The sequence below is a fragment of the Panthera tigris genome, chromosome A3 (assembly GCF_018350195.1).
Source record: "Panthera tigris isolate Pti1 chromosome A3, P.tigris_Pti1_mat1.1, whole genome shotgun sequence".
Classification (NCBI taxonomy): domain Eukaryota; kingdom Metazoa; phylum Chordata; class Mammalia; order Carnivora; family Felidae; genus Panthera; species Panthera tigris.
The window spans coordinates 107,572,078-107,589,834 of record NC_056662.1 but is presented as its reverse complement, the minus strand read 5'-3'; the positions used below and the strand labels follow the sequence as shown (position 1 = coordinate 107,589,834).

General features: G+C 41.8%; 1 protein-coding gene across 1 annotated transcript in view; it reads right to left on the bottom strand.

Annotated features, from left to right (window-relative positions):
• Window positions 1-654: 654 nt before the first annotated feature.
• Window positions 655-17,757, bottom strand: part of CDKL4 (cyclin dependent kinase like 4) — a 48,697-nt gene continuing 31,594 nt past the window's right edge. The window contains exons 5-10 of the mRNA XM_042982113.1: window positions 15,559-15,649; window positions 14,233-14,430; window positions 12,042-12,124; window positions 9,868-9,924; window positions 4,850-4,984; window positions 655-1,970 (exon numbers count right to left, since the gene is read on the bottom strand). Of these exons, the coding sequence (XP_042838047.1) occupies window positions 1,869-1,970; window positions 4,850-4,984; window positions 9,868-9,924; window positions 12,042-12,124; window positions 14,233-14,430; window positions 15,559-15,649 (666 nt within the window). The 3' untranslated portion in view covers window positions 655-1,868. The remainder of the gene's footprint in view (window positions 1,971-4,849; window positions 4,985-9,867; window positions 9,925-12,041; window positions 12,125-14,232; window positions 14,431-15,558; window positions 15,650-17,757) is intronic.

The window sequence follows — 17,757 nt, the reverse complement described above, 5'->3', positions numbered from 1 at the left end:
GCATGTTCAATGGCCAAATAAGTCCACTTAAAATGTTCTTCCGGTGAGCAAGAAACCATTGTTGAGATGCCATAATTCCCAAGTAAAGAGATGCTCCCAAGTAACTCAACAGGCTTCTCTAGAAGTTTACATAGCCATGTTTATAAATGCAATAAACTTTTAGAGGATGAACATCAGATGTTAGTGTGTTTTCCTAAAAACAATTTATGCTCGATATTTTGGTTCCTGATACAAGGCATTTCTGGAATCATGTGTATTTGCACAATTTGACAACGTTCAGGTCAGCATTCCAGACCCAGGAGCAGAAAAGAGCTAATAACCTTAATAATTTATTGACTATTTTGTGCCTTTATGCCAGACAGTGATGGACAACCCCATGCTATTATTTTACATGAGTTCCTTGTAAGCAAACTAAAAGTCCGTTACACAGACGGCATTGTTCTTAGACGTCTAGGATAAAAGGCATCTACCATGATGTTTCAAAACTTATAAATATATATGTGTTATGTGTGTATACATACATGTACATATATATGTATATATATATATAAGTATATATATGTGTGTATACATTTATATATGTATGTATGTAGGAATATCTGTCCAGTTCACTTGGGAAAATATCCCAGTGTAAATTGGGCTTGCCTAGTGAGGTATCTTGTTTGCTTCTCTTTTTTGGTAGCAGACACAAAATGAAGTTAACTGAAAAGATAATCTTTCTGCTGTCGGAAGCATTTACAAACCTGATCTGGCATGCTACACAAGTTTAGGGCTGCACAAATTCACAGAGGCTTTGGATGCAAATGTTTGGAAAAGTATCGACAGTGAACTATTTAGGAAACACACCCACCGGATAGGTCTAGGTACTGAGATGACTGAGCCAGGAGAAAAGAGTAAGAAACCATAATGTACCAAAGGGCAGCATTATGTGATGAGCATGATAATTCCTTGTAGCTCTGGAATCTGCCCTGGAAACAAGGGATAAACTACACGACATTTCAGGCTCCCTTTCTGCACCAATATAAAATCTAGCATTACTCAAAAGTCCTGGTTACAACAAGAGTGATTAAATGCAGAAACATAATGTCATTCCTTTCTCAGAAGCATCATGCTGAGCACAAGTTGTCAGGTGCAAAAGAATATAGGTTCTATGATTCCCTTGATTTCAAATCCCCAAATAGGAAAAACTAATCACTAGTGACAGAAAAAGCAGATCCATGGCTGTCTGGGGCCAGTGATCTTGGGAAGATTTACTACAAAAGGCTGTGGAGAACATTTTAAGCTTGATGACCATGTTTTATATCTTCCTTTGGTCAGGCCGTGCATGTGTATACATTTGCTGAAATCCAGGGAAAAGTTCTGCACTTAAAATAAGTACGTTTATTATATGTAAAACATACCTCATTAAAGTTAGTTTTTGAAATTGAAAGAAAAAAAAAAAAGAAAGAAACATGATATCATTCCCTGCACAAACAACAGCTAGGCAAGCTATTTGGATAATGCTCTAAGACATTATGTGGTCAGGTAAACCAAAACGATATATGTAAATCTCTTTCAAGAATCAAAGTACAAGCCCACAAATTCTCAACATAAATTGCCTCAGGAGGGGCTGCTCTGATGAAATTGAAAATGTCTCCTCCATATGTGCAGTTTCAGACTCCATAACATTTAAAGAAAATGTTCTAGAAGATAAAGTTGGCATGTAAAAAGCACGGGCAGAGGAATCAGTAATGATCAGAGCAAAACAATTCTAGAAGGCATCTTAATTTTCATATGGCTCATTTGCATTTGAAACACTAAGAATTCCTATCTCTCTTGCACGGAAATGTGTACATATTAAATTACTTTCCACTTGAAAGAACATTTTCCTAAATGTTTGGAAGATGATCAAATTTTAACTGGAGGACTTGTTTTCTTCCATCAGGTGTGGGGGAGATGTGGCTTCCTGGTATGAGAGGCAACAGTTGATTCTAATAGCAGAACAAGACAAAAATAAGAAAGTAAATTGAAAAGAATTCCTATTTGTACAGTTTGATTTAAAGATGGTAAAACGAAAAGAATACACACGGTACAAAGATGTCAAAAGACATCAATTTTAAAACCAAATAGGGTTACCTTTCCAAGAATTGTGATATTCTGATACTTGGAAATTAGGTTCCATTACTTACTCTACGATTCTCATGGAGGTAGTTGATTTATTTCAGGATGTTCATTTTTGAGTATCCAGGCAGTGTTTAAAAGCTAGATGCCCACCAGCTGTTAGACAATAATTCCAAGAGTCTACATTCTACCTATCTCAAAATTTTAATTTTAGGATACTGGCAAAACAGTAAAGATTTAAAACCTCTTTCCTATACATTTAAAAAATTTCTAATGTTTATTTATTTTTTGAGAGAGAGAGACAGAGAGAGACAGAGACAAAGACAGAGACAGAGAGTGAGCAGGGGAGGGGCAGAGAAAGAAGGAGACCCAGAATCCAAAGCAGGCTCCAGGCTCTCAGCTGTCAGTACGGAGCCTGATGTGGGGCTCGAACTCACGAACAGCGATATCATGACCCGAGCCGAAGTCAGACGCTTAACCAACTGAGCCACCCAGGTGCCCCATACTATACATTTTAAACAAAATTTAGTCTTTAAGGAAATTGCTGGTCACTCATCAGAGATCTAGATGATATCCAGATAGGAATTTGAACTCACAAAATGAAACCACACTGAATGAAAAGATTTTCTTGAATTTTTAGTTTATTTTCTGATATGGTAAAATGTTTAGGCAAGAGGTGCATATCAGAAAGAAAACCGGAACTTGAAAGACATTCCTGTTGGGGCACCTCTGTGGCTCAGTCAGTTAAGCCTCCGACTTTGGCTCAGGTCACGATCTCACAGTTTGTGAGTTCGAGCCCCCAGTCAGGCTCTGTGCAGACCGCTGGGAGCCTGGAGCCTGCTTCGGATTCTGTGCCTCTCTGTGTCCCTCCTCTGTTCATGCTCTCTGTCTCTCTCTCAAAATAAATAAATAAACATTAAAAAAAAAAAAGGACAGGGGCGCCTGGGTGGCTCAGTCGGTTGGGTGTCCGACTTCAGCTCAGGTCACGATCTCGCGGTCAGTGGGTTCGAGCCCTGCGTCGGGCTCTGGGCTGACGGCTCAGAGCCTGGAGCCTGCTTCCGATTCTATGTCTCCCTCTCTCTCTCTGCCCTTCCCCCATTCATGCTCTGTCTCTCTCTGTCTCAAAAATAAATAAACGTTAAAAAAATATTAAAAAAAAAAAAAAAGGACAAAAGAAAGGAAGACATCCCTGTCTTTCTCTTGGCCTTGCCCTCCAGAGACTTTACCTGCTGGTGGAAGATGTTTAGGCTTGGTCTTAATAGTGGGTGCCCTAGAAAGGCTTTCTCATAAAGGGGAAAGGACGCAGTTGACTAAACACAGAGAACGTGAAGTAACTTCTGTATGTGCTGCTCTTCGTGCTTCTTCTCTTTTTGGACAAATAAAGTCCCTGAGCTGTATCAGCCAGGCTACAGGGTAATAAGGAATGGAAAACACTATGACCTGGAGACTTAGGAGCCCAGCATCCCTACCCGCTCGAGGCTGGTAGAACTTGAATCAGGAACCCAGGGGCGGGATGGAGCGGTGTTGCTGTTCACCCTCTCGGGTTAAGTGTGGGGAATCTGGTGAGCTGTTTGTAAGGCGACAGTGTTTTTACACACAGTTCACCCTGTATTCAGACTGCCGCCTCAGACGTAGTTGAGCAAACCCTACTCTTTTGGTTAAGTAAAGTGTGCTGGGCTTGACTTGCAAACACATAACTTAAACAGTAAAAGGTAAAACGGTCTGTGTGGTAAAAATTGGGAAATCATCTTAACATGTCATCTTACTGATTGGCTTGGTTTTTCTCTCTCAACAAACTTCAATTTGCATGAGCCAAAGGCTGAAAACAACAAAACCTGCTTTCTCCCTTTACGGTAGACATGCTAAGGAGAAGATCAATGACCAATAAGTAGGTCAAAGGTGGAAGATTAAGTAAACACAGAATGGGATGATTGTCGGTCTGATCAATTGAGAATTACATCCTCACTTATGAATGAGCAGTGTTCATCTATTTACTTATCTGTTTATTTTGGATAATGTTTACCAAGTACTATGTGTGGGTCAGACATTGTTTTAGGTGCTGGGGACACAAGATGTAAAGTAAACCCCAAACCAAAACAAACTTACTTCCATGGGGTTTATGTTTTAGCTTCAAGGTTTTTCTGGAACCAGGTAAAAGATAGCCCCCTAATAAGCTGCAGAGTCACTGTCACGTTCCTCGTGTTATCTTACAATGTCGGCACATTTTGGGGTAAAATTTGGTTCCCAGGTGTTTGCATTTCTTCTCTTAGTATCTGCCAGAGCTGTCCTTGATTTTGAGGAAAAGCCTAGGGAAGGCGGACTTTGCTGCCTGCCATTGGTAAAAAGACAGGAAGAGTCAAGTTTCCCCTATGGTGTGTCTGGAGGCTACAGAAGGTTCCAGATTCCTCTGCGATGTTGACATTCAGTCCTGCTGTAATCTGGGTTTTATTGTACGAAGTTGTTGTATTTCGGGTACACGATCTGGCAGGTGAGCTATCCAATAGGTGAGCTATCTAATCAGTGTAGCTAAAAGTTGATTCAAGTGTATTTGGAATAAGATTCTGCAATGATCTGGGTGTTTTCGTAGTTTTATGGTTTTATTATGCCAATCACTGAAATGTACTAAGATAAACAAATACAACTAAACCAGTGCAAACAAAGGTCTTGGTGTCCACCTGGTCTGACTTTGAAAGATAGAAAGGAAAAAAAGAATCATTTTTATAGCATTTTAACTTTTGAACAGAGGTACCTGCTGACGTCTTCTGTTCCTTCCTTCATTGCGTGCTTTTCTTTTAATTTGGTCCTCTCGAAAAGAATCAAAGTAGGGGCTCTCCAGGAGTTGGGCACAGGTTAATCTGTCATCAGGATTCATCTTCAGACACTCCTTTGGAAGAAAAGAAAAAAGGTATTAGAATTTTGTTGCTATTTTCTTACTGTGCCCCCAAACTGAATAACTTGTTAAGAGCAAATAGGAGTTTACAAAATCTTCAAGTTTGTGTACCATCAAGTACTCGAAACTTGTTAATAACTAGAATTGCTTTTCTTTTGTCATTCCAAAGTCTTTTGAGGGTAGAAATGAACATCTGGGGTCTCTGGAAGGGGGTGACAGGTAGATCAGGTGTTTCTACCAATGACAGCTCTTCATCACTCGTCAAAGCAAATAGTTTGTGAGACACTTCATGTGTGATTCCGAGTATGATCCCGGGACCAGCAGCATCAGTGTTACGTGGGAACTTGTAAATGTAGTTCCTGCTGAATCAAAAGCACTGGGGGTGGGGTCTAACCATCTGCATTTGAGAAGCCCTGATACCTGCTCAAGTTTGAGAGCCATTGGTTTAGGGGGACAGCTGAAGTATTAGTCTTAGTAACGAAACAAACCTAAAATCTGGATAATTGGTATATATATTCATATAGGAATAACTAGAGGCAAAAAGGAAAATGTAGCACCATCACCCTTTATACGAGAGGCTACTAGAAGCCTCTCACTTTGCCTTCAAGAGTGGGGAGGACTCTGGCAGCCGTGGGGTTGGTAGAATCCTGACACAAAGATTTTCTTCAAAAAGCCGTGATACTACTTGAGTACTCAGAGAATGGGACTTTTCTCATGAAGAAAGACAGATTATGATCTATAAAGAACTAGAGCAGCCTCAGATCACCGAGGCACAGGAGACCTGAAATTTCTTGCCTTGTGACCGTACTAGAGAAGTAAAATCTATCAATCCAATGGGCTTAGTTTTGAGGCATAATTGCATTGACTGAGGCTACCCCAGCTTGGGCTGCTCTGTGGTGTCTGTTCCTTCCTAACCCCGGCTGACCTCAGGTCTCTGAGATCCCTGCAAATGCCACTACCCCTACAGTCTCAATTGCCCTTCAGAGCCGCCTGATTGGACCTGGTTTTAAGAAACAACCCTGCTTGGCATAATTAGATTCTCCTGTCCCTACTTGCAGGGCCACTACTTGCTCCAAGCAGACCCCCTCCCCCCATCCCACCCCCAAGTTAATGATCCATGCCATAATTAAGTCTAGCTACTACTGGGAGTCTGTCTCCTCAAACCCTAACGCTGTCAGGACTATAACCAGCACAGAAGGACAACTTTGAATGTAAACTGTGGGAGTCTCTATTTCTTTATCACTTCATTCTGGCATTTGCCTCCACCATTCCACTTAAGTGGCTCTTGTTATCCACATCTATGATCTCTATCTACACTTGTATATCCTTAAGTCCAATAGGTAGCTTGTGTTCTCATCTCCATGGTGTTAGACACTACTGACCATATCCTCCTCCTTGAAACTCCCTTTGGCTTCTCTGATGCCTCCCTTTCCTTCCTCCTACCTCATGACCACCACTGTTCAAACCAACCTGTGTTGACTTACCTTCTACTCTGCAATGGGTGGATGGGATTCCTTAATGCTCCCCTGTCTCCTTACCTGTTTCTAGCTGATTTTAAATGGTTTCAATTATTAAGGTTTACCAGAGACTTCCATGTGTATAGTTCTGGTCCAGACCTCTCCTTTGAACTCCAGACCCACATATGCAATGGCCTACTTAACATTTCTGATTTATCTCAGGGGCACTGCTACGGGTTGCACTGTGTTCCCCCAAACTGTGTTGAAGTCCTAACCCCCCAGTGTCTCACTGTGTGCCCTTATTTGGAAATAGGGTCTTTGCAAATGTAAATAGTTAAGATGAGGCCATAATGGAATAGGGTGGGCCCTACTCCAACGGAATTGTGTTCTTGTAAGAGGCAAGACAGCGCAAAGACAGACATAGAGAGAGCACCAGAAGACAGGGGCCAAGACTGGAGTTCTGCTGTCACAAGCTCAAGAATGTCTGGAACATCCACCCTGAAAGTTTCAGAAAGAGCATGACCCTTTATGAAGCCGGTAAAGGCCAGGAACGATCCACCCTGAAAGTTTCAGAAAGAGCATGGCCCTGTTAACATCTTGGTTTGAGACTTCTAGTCTCCAGAAGAGTAAGAATAAATTTCTGCTGCTTGCGGCCACCCAGCTTGTGGTACTTGGCTACAACAGTCCTAGGAAACTGGTACACATAGCTTACATTCGCTGCCCTCTACTCTATTTACTCCCCAGATCTGAATCATAACTGAGTCTTACCAGTTTTACTTCCAATCATGCGTTGAATTCATTCATTTTCTTTAGTGGGCTTTCAATCTGTTGAAATCTAGTCTACTAAATACCTACGGGTTTTTACTATAAAGAATATTTTTAGAGGGGCGCCTGGGTGGCTCAGTCGGTTGAGCGTTCGACTTCAGCTCAGGTCATGATCTCACGGTTTGTGGGTTTGAGCCCCGTGTCGGGCTCTGTACTGACAGTTCAGAGCCTGGAGCCTGCTTCGGATTCCATGTCTCCTTCTCTCTCTGCCCCTCTCCCACTTGTGCTCTGTCTCTCTCTGTCTCTCAAAAATAAATAAATGTAAAAAAAATTTTTTTAATAAAGAATATTTTTAGATTCTAAGATGAGGCTGTTAATGCTGAGCTGTTCCATGGGGCCTGGGCTAGAATGATGTCCTGTTTTGTTAGTTTTAGGAGCCGTGCGATGAACTGGGTGGAGTTGAGGCTTCTGAGTTGTTGACTGCCTGGGTTAATGACTTTCCACGTACCAAGAGGCTGATGAATTCTCAGAGGTGTTCCCTGATCAGAGTGTTCCCAACCTGGGAAAGGTTTTAAAGATGAGGGACGAGAAATTGGAACTGCAAAGTACATGTCAGGATCCTTTTCTCGAAACTTCAAATTTCACAGAAAACCCTTAAAAATATTTCCAAGAGTCGACAGACTTCTTTGACCAGATTAAACTGATAGAGTGACAGGATGTTATGCCTATGAAAGCAACTGGGAAATAAATAATCCAGTGTCTATTGTGTCTCATAATGAAGAGAACACAAGAACTCTGCCATAGATTGGCCACTGCAGGCCACCACTGACTTTGGCATAGTCATTGGCTGGCACTTCATCCATCTGAGCAGCCGCCTGCATAGATGATGGCCTCGTTCCATGGGATAATGACTTGTTATGGCAGCTGGTATTTATTTGTTGTTAAAGATGTCTCAATTGCAATTAGTGAAAGAAAGCCTTCCTTCATCTAACCTGGGGCAGGTGTCTAGGAGATAGGGTGTGACCCACAGAACAGCACAATCCTTGATGCACTTAGAGAATCCTTGGATCTCAGGTCAGACATTACAGGTATAAATCAAATGGCTCAGTGACAAAACCAGCTTCATCCAGAATCTTGGGCAGGGCAACAGAGTACTTCACCTTTGGAGCTGAGGACAGGGATCTGTCCTATACCTTGCGAGTTTTTCTGCCCTGGAGTTGCAGGGCAACTTAAGTTTTCTCTCTGGTTAGTTAGAGGAGTAACCAGAACAAGGCTTGGCCTGCACCTCAGAATGGGTTGGGTTTACAGTGCTTGACAGACACCCTCCCTGCAGGAGGTTTTGTTAAATTGCAGGTGGGTCAGAACAACCTGTCCAGAACAAGGTTGGGGAACTGGACTTCTAGGGCAGGGCCTTCGGAGTGCTGAGTTAAGGCAGGTCAGAGCAGTGAGGCAGACAGAAGGCAGCTGAGGGCCAGTGAAGCAGTGGTAAAGGCAAGTCTGAGGCGTCAGGCTCTCAGGAGGACTCAGACCAGAGGCATCCAGCACCCTGGATAGCACCTTGGCAGCGACCAACACTAGCACAATGGCTAGTCTACAAAATGGATGCTAGGTCATTCAGATGGTTCTACCTTCTAGATCAGATGATTTCCAAGCTAGGCTGTAAATCATAATCACCTACGGGGATGTTTAAAGATACCAATTCCAAGGCCCTATTCATAGAGATTCTACTTTGGTAAATCTGAGGTTAGATACTGGAATGTATATTTTTAAAAAGCTCATTCTGATGAGTAGTCATTCTGATGAATAGTATTGAAGCCACGGCTATAGATAGAATTTAATTGGTTGTTAAAGATAGATATCCTTACTGATATCTCCATCTGTATCCCACTAAGAGCTTTTAGAATCCATGGTGGATGTAAGAGTCACACCTTCTAGCATTGGATCCTTTGGTCAAGCATGAATGGCAGACTCGTAATAGGTGAATTTCTTCTGCTTTTTATTAGAATTCATCCTTTGACTATTTCTTTTGGGCATAGTGTAGGGGCTATTTCTGGTGTCTGCATGTCTTCTGTGTTTTCCTGATCTACTAATTTTTTTAAATGATCTTAAATTGTATTTAACCCAGTGTATCCAAAACATTATCAGTTCAACATGTAATTAATATCCTAAAGATTCTTAATGAAATATTTAATATTATTTTAGAGTTATTTTCATAGAAATCTAGTACATCTTCATTCTAATTAGCCATATTACAAGTGCTCAATAGTAATATGTAGCTGGTGACTACTATCTTGGACAGTACAATTCTAGACCTTCAAATTTAAGGAGTACATTCATCCTCATAAATTTCTATAGTCTGAATATACTGACTTAATAGTAAATTTCCTAATAAATGCAAAAGAAGTAATGGTGTTCATCACAGCAAACACTAATTATACTCTTTTGTCTTCAACTAGTTTTAATGGACATGTTAGAAAGATTACATCTTCAACTACTGATGTTCCTTTAACTGTAATTATTTTACAGTTCCTTATTATTTTCCATGACTACATCCTACCTTGGCATTATTTGCCCTACCATCAACCCCTCCCAGAATTACCAGCTTCAATTATTACAATTAACAGTCAATAATGGTTATACTTGATTCTTAAGTACCTTCATGAAATTCAAAGACATGGGATGAGCTTCTGAAAACTTTTCTTCAAGAGTTTCCTAGAAAACAAAATAAAGAATTTCAATGTTACACAACAACAAAGTTATATTTAGTTTTGAAAACATTAGCAATAAGAACACTTTGGTGAAAGACTTTCCCCCATAGGTTAGATGGTTCCTTTTAAGGATTTTTAAAAAGTCCTGTTTTTATATAATTTTGCACTGTAGTGTAAAGGTTTAAAAAGCAAAAGTTGGAATTATTTTCTTAATTTCACAATGTCTTACAATTGATGCTTTATAAATGTGACCTTCAAATGTCCCTGAAATCCTACAACAGTATTTTGTTTTATTTTATTTTTTCTACAACAGTACTTTAATATCTGATCTGTGCCAGATCTGTTACAGGGACCCTTTGTGCATTAATGCAAATATGTTGAGTTACATGTGTGAGAACTACAGAGAGCGACAGAATGAGGGACCCTGGGTGGCTCAGTTGGTTAAGTGTCTGATTCTTGATTTTGGCTCAGGTCATGATCTCCTGGTGGCGAGATAGAGCCCTGCCTCAGACTCCACGCATGGATCCTGCTTGGGATTCTCTCCCTCTCCTCTCTCTTTGCTCCTCCCTCACTTGTGAGCACACTCCCTCCGTCTCTCCCTCAAAATAAAAACTTTTTTTATATTTATTTAAAAAATAAATTTTAAACATTTTTTTAAATGTTTAAAAAATTAAAAAAATGTAAAAATAAATTTTAAACACATTTTAAAAAACTTAAAAAAAAAGCAACAGAATGCTAAACATAAAATTCAGGATAGTAGGGAGGGAAGAGGATGGGATTGAGGGAGGAGCACCTGGGGAAGGGTAAGCTTCAAAGATAAACGGTAATAGTGCCCTTTAACGAGGCAGCGTGTACTTGTGAATGTGTATTTCATTCTTTAAAATTAAATACATTATATAAATATTCCTCTGTAATTCAACCTCTAGCCTTGTTAATTCAATTTTAACCTTTTGCTGTATTTCTTAAAAGCTTTAACAAATATAAAAAAGAAATCTAGTATGTATGTATGCGTCTATATCTATAACTATATCTATATCTATATCTATATCTGTATCTATATCTATATCTCGAAGTATTATATGAAATACCAAATCTAAAATAGAAGGGTGGCTAGAGAGAGAGTTGGGACCATTCAAACCTCAGATTGTTCACATGTGCCATAAATCATGAAGTGGCTTTCCAGATCACCCCACCCCTGCACCCCTCTTGTACCAACACAGCCTGAATGTGGGCACACACCTCTTGCCCTTTCATCCTATGGGCAGAATTTAAACCACATGGAGCTTTAAAAACCATAGGCTACACTTAGGTAACACAGGTAGGAAATCAATGTCTATAGAGAATAAGAGGGTCAAGTCATTGACACATTCCCAAAGAAAGGCAGAGACCACAGCAAGAGCCTAGCAGTGATCAATGAGGTTCGGAGTTTTGATTTGGACACAATGAGGATCACTTTGTAGAAGGACTTTCCAAGTGAAAATATCTGCTATGGAGAAATGGCTTTTATTGATTTGGGCTTTGTTTTACAAGCTGAAAAAATAGAGGCTGCGTGTTTTCAAAATAGAGAAGATGACAGTAAGTACCTAACGGTAGGTAAGTACTGTTTAACAGAAAGGTACTAAGTGTTTTGACTAAAAGGATCAAGGTGATGGGGTGCCTGGGTGGCTCAGTCGGTTAAGCGTCCGACTTCAGCTCGGGTCATGACCTCGCGGTCCGTGAGTTCGAGCCCCACATCGGGCTCTGTGCTGTCAGCTCAGAGCCTGGAGCCTGCTTCGGGTTCTGTGTCTCCCTCTCTTTCTCTCTACTCCTCCTCCACTCACGTCCTGTCTCTCTCTTTCTCTGTGTCAAAAATAAATAAACATGAAAAAAAAAGGATCAAGGTGTTTATGTAAGGAATTAAATATACTTTCACTTCAGATTTAACTGTGAGTTTAACTTAGGGCAAGTAGGCTTTTAAAGCATTCTCTTGGTTAATATGTGTAGCTTTACAGAACTTCTTTGATCCGTGTCAGTGTGTTCTAGAAGGAAAACAGGAGCCAAAAGTATACGTATTTTTAAAAATCCCCCTTTAGAGAAGGCTGCAACACAAATAATAAAATATCCAAAATTGAGCAAGTTTACCATGTCTCCCGGTTCAGGAATACTGATGCCATGGAAAAACTGGTTACTTTTGAAGATAGATTGATGTCTTGGGATTAGTTTTCCTGTAAAATACAAACCATGTAACTCATGATAAATTTAATAAAAATAAAAGTGTTTATATGGTTAACTTCTGAGGTCCAGATGTACCAGAAATGCTGAGCCTGATTGTTCCTTTCAGGTTGGGGAGGTCTGAACCGCTACAAAATCCTGCCTTCTCAGGGGAGGTCAGTTCTCCGTGCACCTCTCTTTGCCCTTCATCTCCCACCAAGAGAGGAGGTAGGAAACCCATGCTGAGGGCTCTACACACGTGATCTCATAACAATCTACAGTAGTTGCTATTTTTCACCTCCACTGCACCAGTGAGGAAAACGAGGCTCAGAAGTTTAGTAACCCCGGGGCACCTGGGTGGCTCAGTCGGTGAAGCGTCTGACTCTTGGTTTCAGCTCAGGTCATGATCTCACAGTTTGTGGGATCGAGCTCCACGTGGGGCTCTCTGCTGACAGCATGGAGCCTGCTTGGGATTCTCTCTTACCCTCTCTCTCTCTGCCCCTCTCCCACTTGGGTGCATGCTCTCTCTCTCTCTCTCTCTCAAAATAAATAAATAAACTTACAAAAAAGAAGTTTAATAACCTGTCTAAAGTCACATGGTCATTAAAAGACCCAGGATTCGAACTCAAGTCTGTCTAATGATTGCATCAGGTAAATTTCCACACGCCTTTCAGGAAATCAGTCAGACAATATATACCTAAGGTATATACACACCTAAGGTGTGGCCTGTGGTGACATTCTCCCCCACAGTTTTCATGCTGTAGAATTCTCCAGAAGGATGTGTTGGAACCAAACAGGGACGTGCATCAGACCAAACAGCAGTGGTCCCATCGCCCAACAGCCAGGCTGCCAGGAGAGCCTGCGGCAAAGGAACACGGAAATGCCCATCTTGTGTGTGCATGTACCGCTTTCCTTGCGTCCATGCTGTTGGTGTGAAAAGCCACAGCCCCCCTTCTGGCTGATGTCCTCTTCCACCTGCCACGGATGCTGACACGCGTGGAAGCTTGTGAAAGAGGCCCCTTGAGTCGCATTCCTATTGTGCACTTAACTGTTGTATGCCTTCGGGGCCAATCACGGAAGCTCCCGAGCCTCAGTTTCCGCATGTGTAACATAGGCAAGATTAAACAATGTTACAATGTCCTTCATGGGTTGTTCTTTTTAAAAAAAATTTTTTTTAACATTTATTTATTTTTGAGACAGAGAGAGACAGAGCATGAACGGGGGAGGGTCAGAGAGAGGGAGACACAGAATCGGAAACAGGCTCCAGGCTCTGAGCGGTCAGCACAGAGTCCGACGCGGGCTCGAACTCACGGACCACGAGATCATGACCTGAGCCGAAGTCGGCCGCTTAACCGACTGAGCCACCCAGGCGCCCCAGCATGGGTTGTTCTTAAGACTGGTAAAGATGATGTGTTTGAAAGTAATTCATAAATTCTTGTTTTTTAATGTTTATTTATTTATTTTGAGAGGGAGAGAATGGGGGAGGGGCAGAGAGAGAGAGAGAATCCCAAGCAGGCTCCGTGCTGTCAGCACAGAGCCCAATGAGGGTCTCGATCTAATGAACTGAGAGATCATGACCTGTGCTGAAATCAAGAGTCAGATGCTTAACTGACTGAGCCACCCAGGCGCCCCAGTGATCCATAAATTCTTAAGTGCTATATACAAAGGAGCAGAGTCAAGGAGTTGCAACAGAGACTGTAGAGCCTACAAAACCTAAAATATTTACCATCAGGCCCTTTATAGAAAAGTCTGCTGACCCCTGCTCCACAGTAAAGGGGGAAGACTCCTCTTTTACAGTGGGCAGAAATCACATTTGATCAAACCTCTCTTAGAGTAAGCTCTATGCGGATGACTCATATCCCCTATCTTAGCCTGATGTGGAAAGTAAGTGTGTGGTTTATTCCATGGCTAATTGGCTTGACTTGGAAAGGAATCTGAAAACTCCTCAGTGCGAGGAGTTATGGCTCCACATTGAGAAAATGGTTGGGCTTTGGCTACAACCCAGAACAAGCATCCTGAGCAGCACTTTGGAGGAGCAAGAAAGCTCTTGCTGCGCATTACAGGAATGTACCATTGCTATAACAATTTAGCAACTCTGTAAGCCATACGATGCAACTCCTACCCAGTGTTCTGATGATCAGATACAGCTGGTCCACATCTGATCTTCCGGGCCACAGTGGCTGGCCTGTCAGAAGCTCTGCAAAAACGCAACCGGTAGCCCATATGTCTACTGAAGAGCCATACTGCGTGTCTCCCACAAGAAGTTCAGGAGCTCGGTACCATCTGGTAGCGACGTAATCAGTGTAGGCATCTCCTGGAACTGCAAATGCGTCAATCAGATCAGGTGGGTCACATTCTTGTGACACATGAACTACTCCCGAGAGCAGGTCAGGCATTCAGGCAAGCTTCAGTAACTCGGAGGCCACAGCACTCCTAACCGTTGATGCGGTGAGGCACTGATTGAGTAAATAGTTCCACTGTGCACTCGGTCAGTAAGTTCAACTCCTGGGGGTCCCTCAGCTAGTGAGCCTCTACATCATCCCCCACAGAGAGGCAGGTGGGAATGAGGATTTCTGTAGTGCAACTTCAGGTTGAAAACAACTTCCTAGTGCATTGTGAAGCCCCTTGTGTCTGGTCCTATCAGGATCCCGATTATGGACACACCTGCCTTCCAATGAGTTGTTGCAAATACAGGTTTTGCCTGCGGTGCAGTTCTAGATTCAGGGAGAAATAATGGTCTATTCCCCTTTCCCTTTGGTTACCCCCATCCCCACGACTGGGATGACTTCCCTTTTCGTAGCACTGTCTCTGAATCCTCTCCTTAATTTTCCATTTACTCTCCTAGTCTTACCAACTACATAGTTTTTCCCGACCTCTCTAGCACACAGGGAACCTTCTCCAGGGAAGGATCTGGACCCTCACTTTGGTACTTCTTTGCGAATCATTTTGTATTATTCTTTTGGTTCCTTTACTTCAATTATAAGTGCATGAAGAGCAGAAATACATCTTATAATTCTTTTCCTCTTCTCTACAAGGCAAAGCACATACGTGTGACATCCAATAAATTCTAGTGGAGTGGAGCACAGTTGAGGTGCAAACCCATGTCCTGGCTAGAAGGTAAAAGTGAACTCTTCCTCTCTGAATAATAACAACATCACATTTAGCATACATTCAGTATCTAAAGTAAGATCTTATATCATTTCATAATCCTCTGCATTGGATGAGTCCATAAAAAATTGCTACTTATGGGGCACCCGGATGGTTCAGTCAGTTAAGCCTCTGACTCTTGATTTGGGCTCAGGTCATGAACTCACAGTTTGTGAGTTTGGGCCCTGCATCGGGCTCTGTGCTGACAGCACAGATCCTCTTAGGGATTCTCTCTCTTTCTCTCTCTCTCTCTCCCCCACCCTTGCCTCTCAAAATAAACTTAAAAAAAAATGCTACTTACTGAGAATTCGTGCAAACCCAAAGTCACAGATCTTGATTATTCCTTGCTTAGTTATTAGAATATTTTCAGGTTTTACATCTCTGTGAATACACTGTAAGATAACACTGGATCATTTCTCTGAGCCATCAAAAGGACAAAGCATAAACATTAACTATTAGTTTAAATGATAAACACAGCCTATGAGATTCAAACAAATACGCTTTTCCTTCATTTTCCTAAAAGAACGTTAGTGGGCAAATTTCCACCTGTAAATCTTACCGTAACAAAAGAAAAAAGTCAAAATGCTGCTATATAAGTGAAGAAATTGACATCATAATTGTTAGATATGAAAACTTTTTTTTTTCTTGGAGAAGGTGGTGTCACACAAGTATTTTTGCCACTTTTTACTGCACTCTACTTAAACCAGAAGACGTGAAGCCCTAGATGAGATTAGACTCCATGTAGCTCTGATAACTCCTGCCAGCCAAGAATCACAATCTAGGTTGAATAAGTATTGCAGATTTGAGACACTGGGAAAAGATCTGAATGATAACAACAACAACAACAACAACAACAACAACAACAACAAACTCGCTTAAAAATTGGCTTGTAATTAGAGTGACCATATTATTTGTTGCCTGAATCGGGACGTGTGAAAGGGGCTCTGTTAGTAACTATGCCAGGACAACAGAAACAAACCACAACTGTCCTGGGAAAGCTGAGATGTATGGTCACCTACTTCTGGAGAGACACTAAAGCCTTCGGCATCAGGGGATGAGAACCACTTATTCTTCCTCAGCACGAGCTAACCTGGAAGGATCAGCAGCTCTCCTGAGAGATGCCCACCCAGCACTGTCCGGGTTCCCACTGGGAGAGTGGGACACCACCGTGAGGCGCTGTCACCTCCGACAGGCTCCCGCTATCCCTCTAGAGGCGGAGACCTTACAATTGGCTGCCTCACTGTAATGGCCTTGGATGGGGCAGGTGCCCCTCGCTGGATGTGCGAGGGCCAAGCTGGGGTAAGGATGAAGGCGGGCTGAGTGAGCCTCACTCATCGCTGTTCCAGAAATGGTTGTTCCATGTAATGGAGACCCTCTTGCCCAGCACACAACTCGGGCCCTATTCTTCAGAACTTTATCTTTCTGTGCCTCCTTCCCGAACAAACAAACAGCTAGAAATGATGTCCCTCTTCTTCTACAGCTCAGCCCTCATACAGAGCTCTGTCCTTTTCAGAGCACTTGCCCACGAATTCATTCCCGCAACAACCTTGTGACTGCAGATGGCCACTGACAGGGTCTCTGGATTAAGCGTCACAATCATCCACTCCTTTTGCCTCACTTCTCTGCTGTGCTGTCAGTCCCTTTATATATTCCTGCCAAAATAGCAATTTTGCAATAATTTTTCTTTGCTTCTATGATAGCTATCTGGGAAGAGAAAAAGCTGAGTCCTAAATTCATTTTAGGTCACAAAAATGGCAGTGGTAGTAGAAGCTGGTTCCTATTTGGTCTCAATTATTATCAATTGTCTCATAATTTATATGACTAACAGGAGAAATTTCTAGGTCTCTTTAAAGTCCTAAGGCCTTGCATATTAATTAAAAAAATACATTGTTGTAATATAAACCAACACAGTTTTGACGTCCGACCTTTTAAGCAACACGTTTATGAAACTCGAATTAACGCTGAGTCGTACTCACAATAGTTGGTGATTTACTAGGAACAGGTTATGTCCCTTAAAAGAGTTTGTATCATATTCTAAAACTTCTGGACTATGTGTGGCATTACCAAGCAAATGGGCTCACACTGACATTTGACTTTTGGCCTATTTAAATATGATTTTTGGATGTAATGCAAATCCATGTGAAATTTTTAGCAATTTATTTTCCAACCAAAAAATACAAAGGCAAAAACGAAGCACTGATGTGTCCCAAAGAAATAGAAAAATTATTGGTGTAGGTGCAGGTAAGAGAGACTATTATTAAGAGGAATAGGATGTTGAAGAAGAAAAAAGTAAAAATCCTGGAACAGTAAGAAATCCAGCACGGAGAAGGGGAGATGCTTAGGCAGACAGCATCCACTTCCCCGCTGCAAAGCCACACTCAGTGCAAACTCTGCAGGCCTCTTGCAATCAGGTTACTTTCCACCAAAGAGCAAGAAACCTGCCTGTCAGGTTTGTGACAGAAGCAGGTCCTTTCAGTAACTTGGGTTGCATACACGGCTT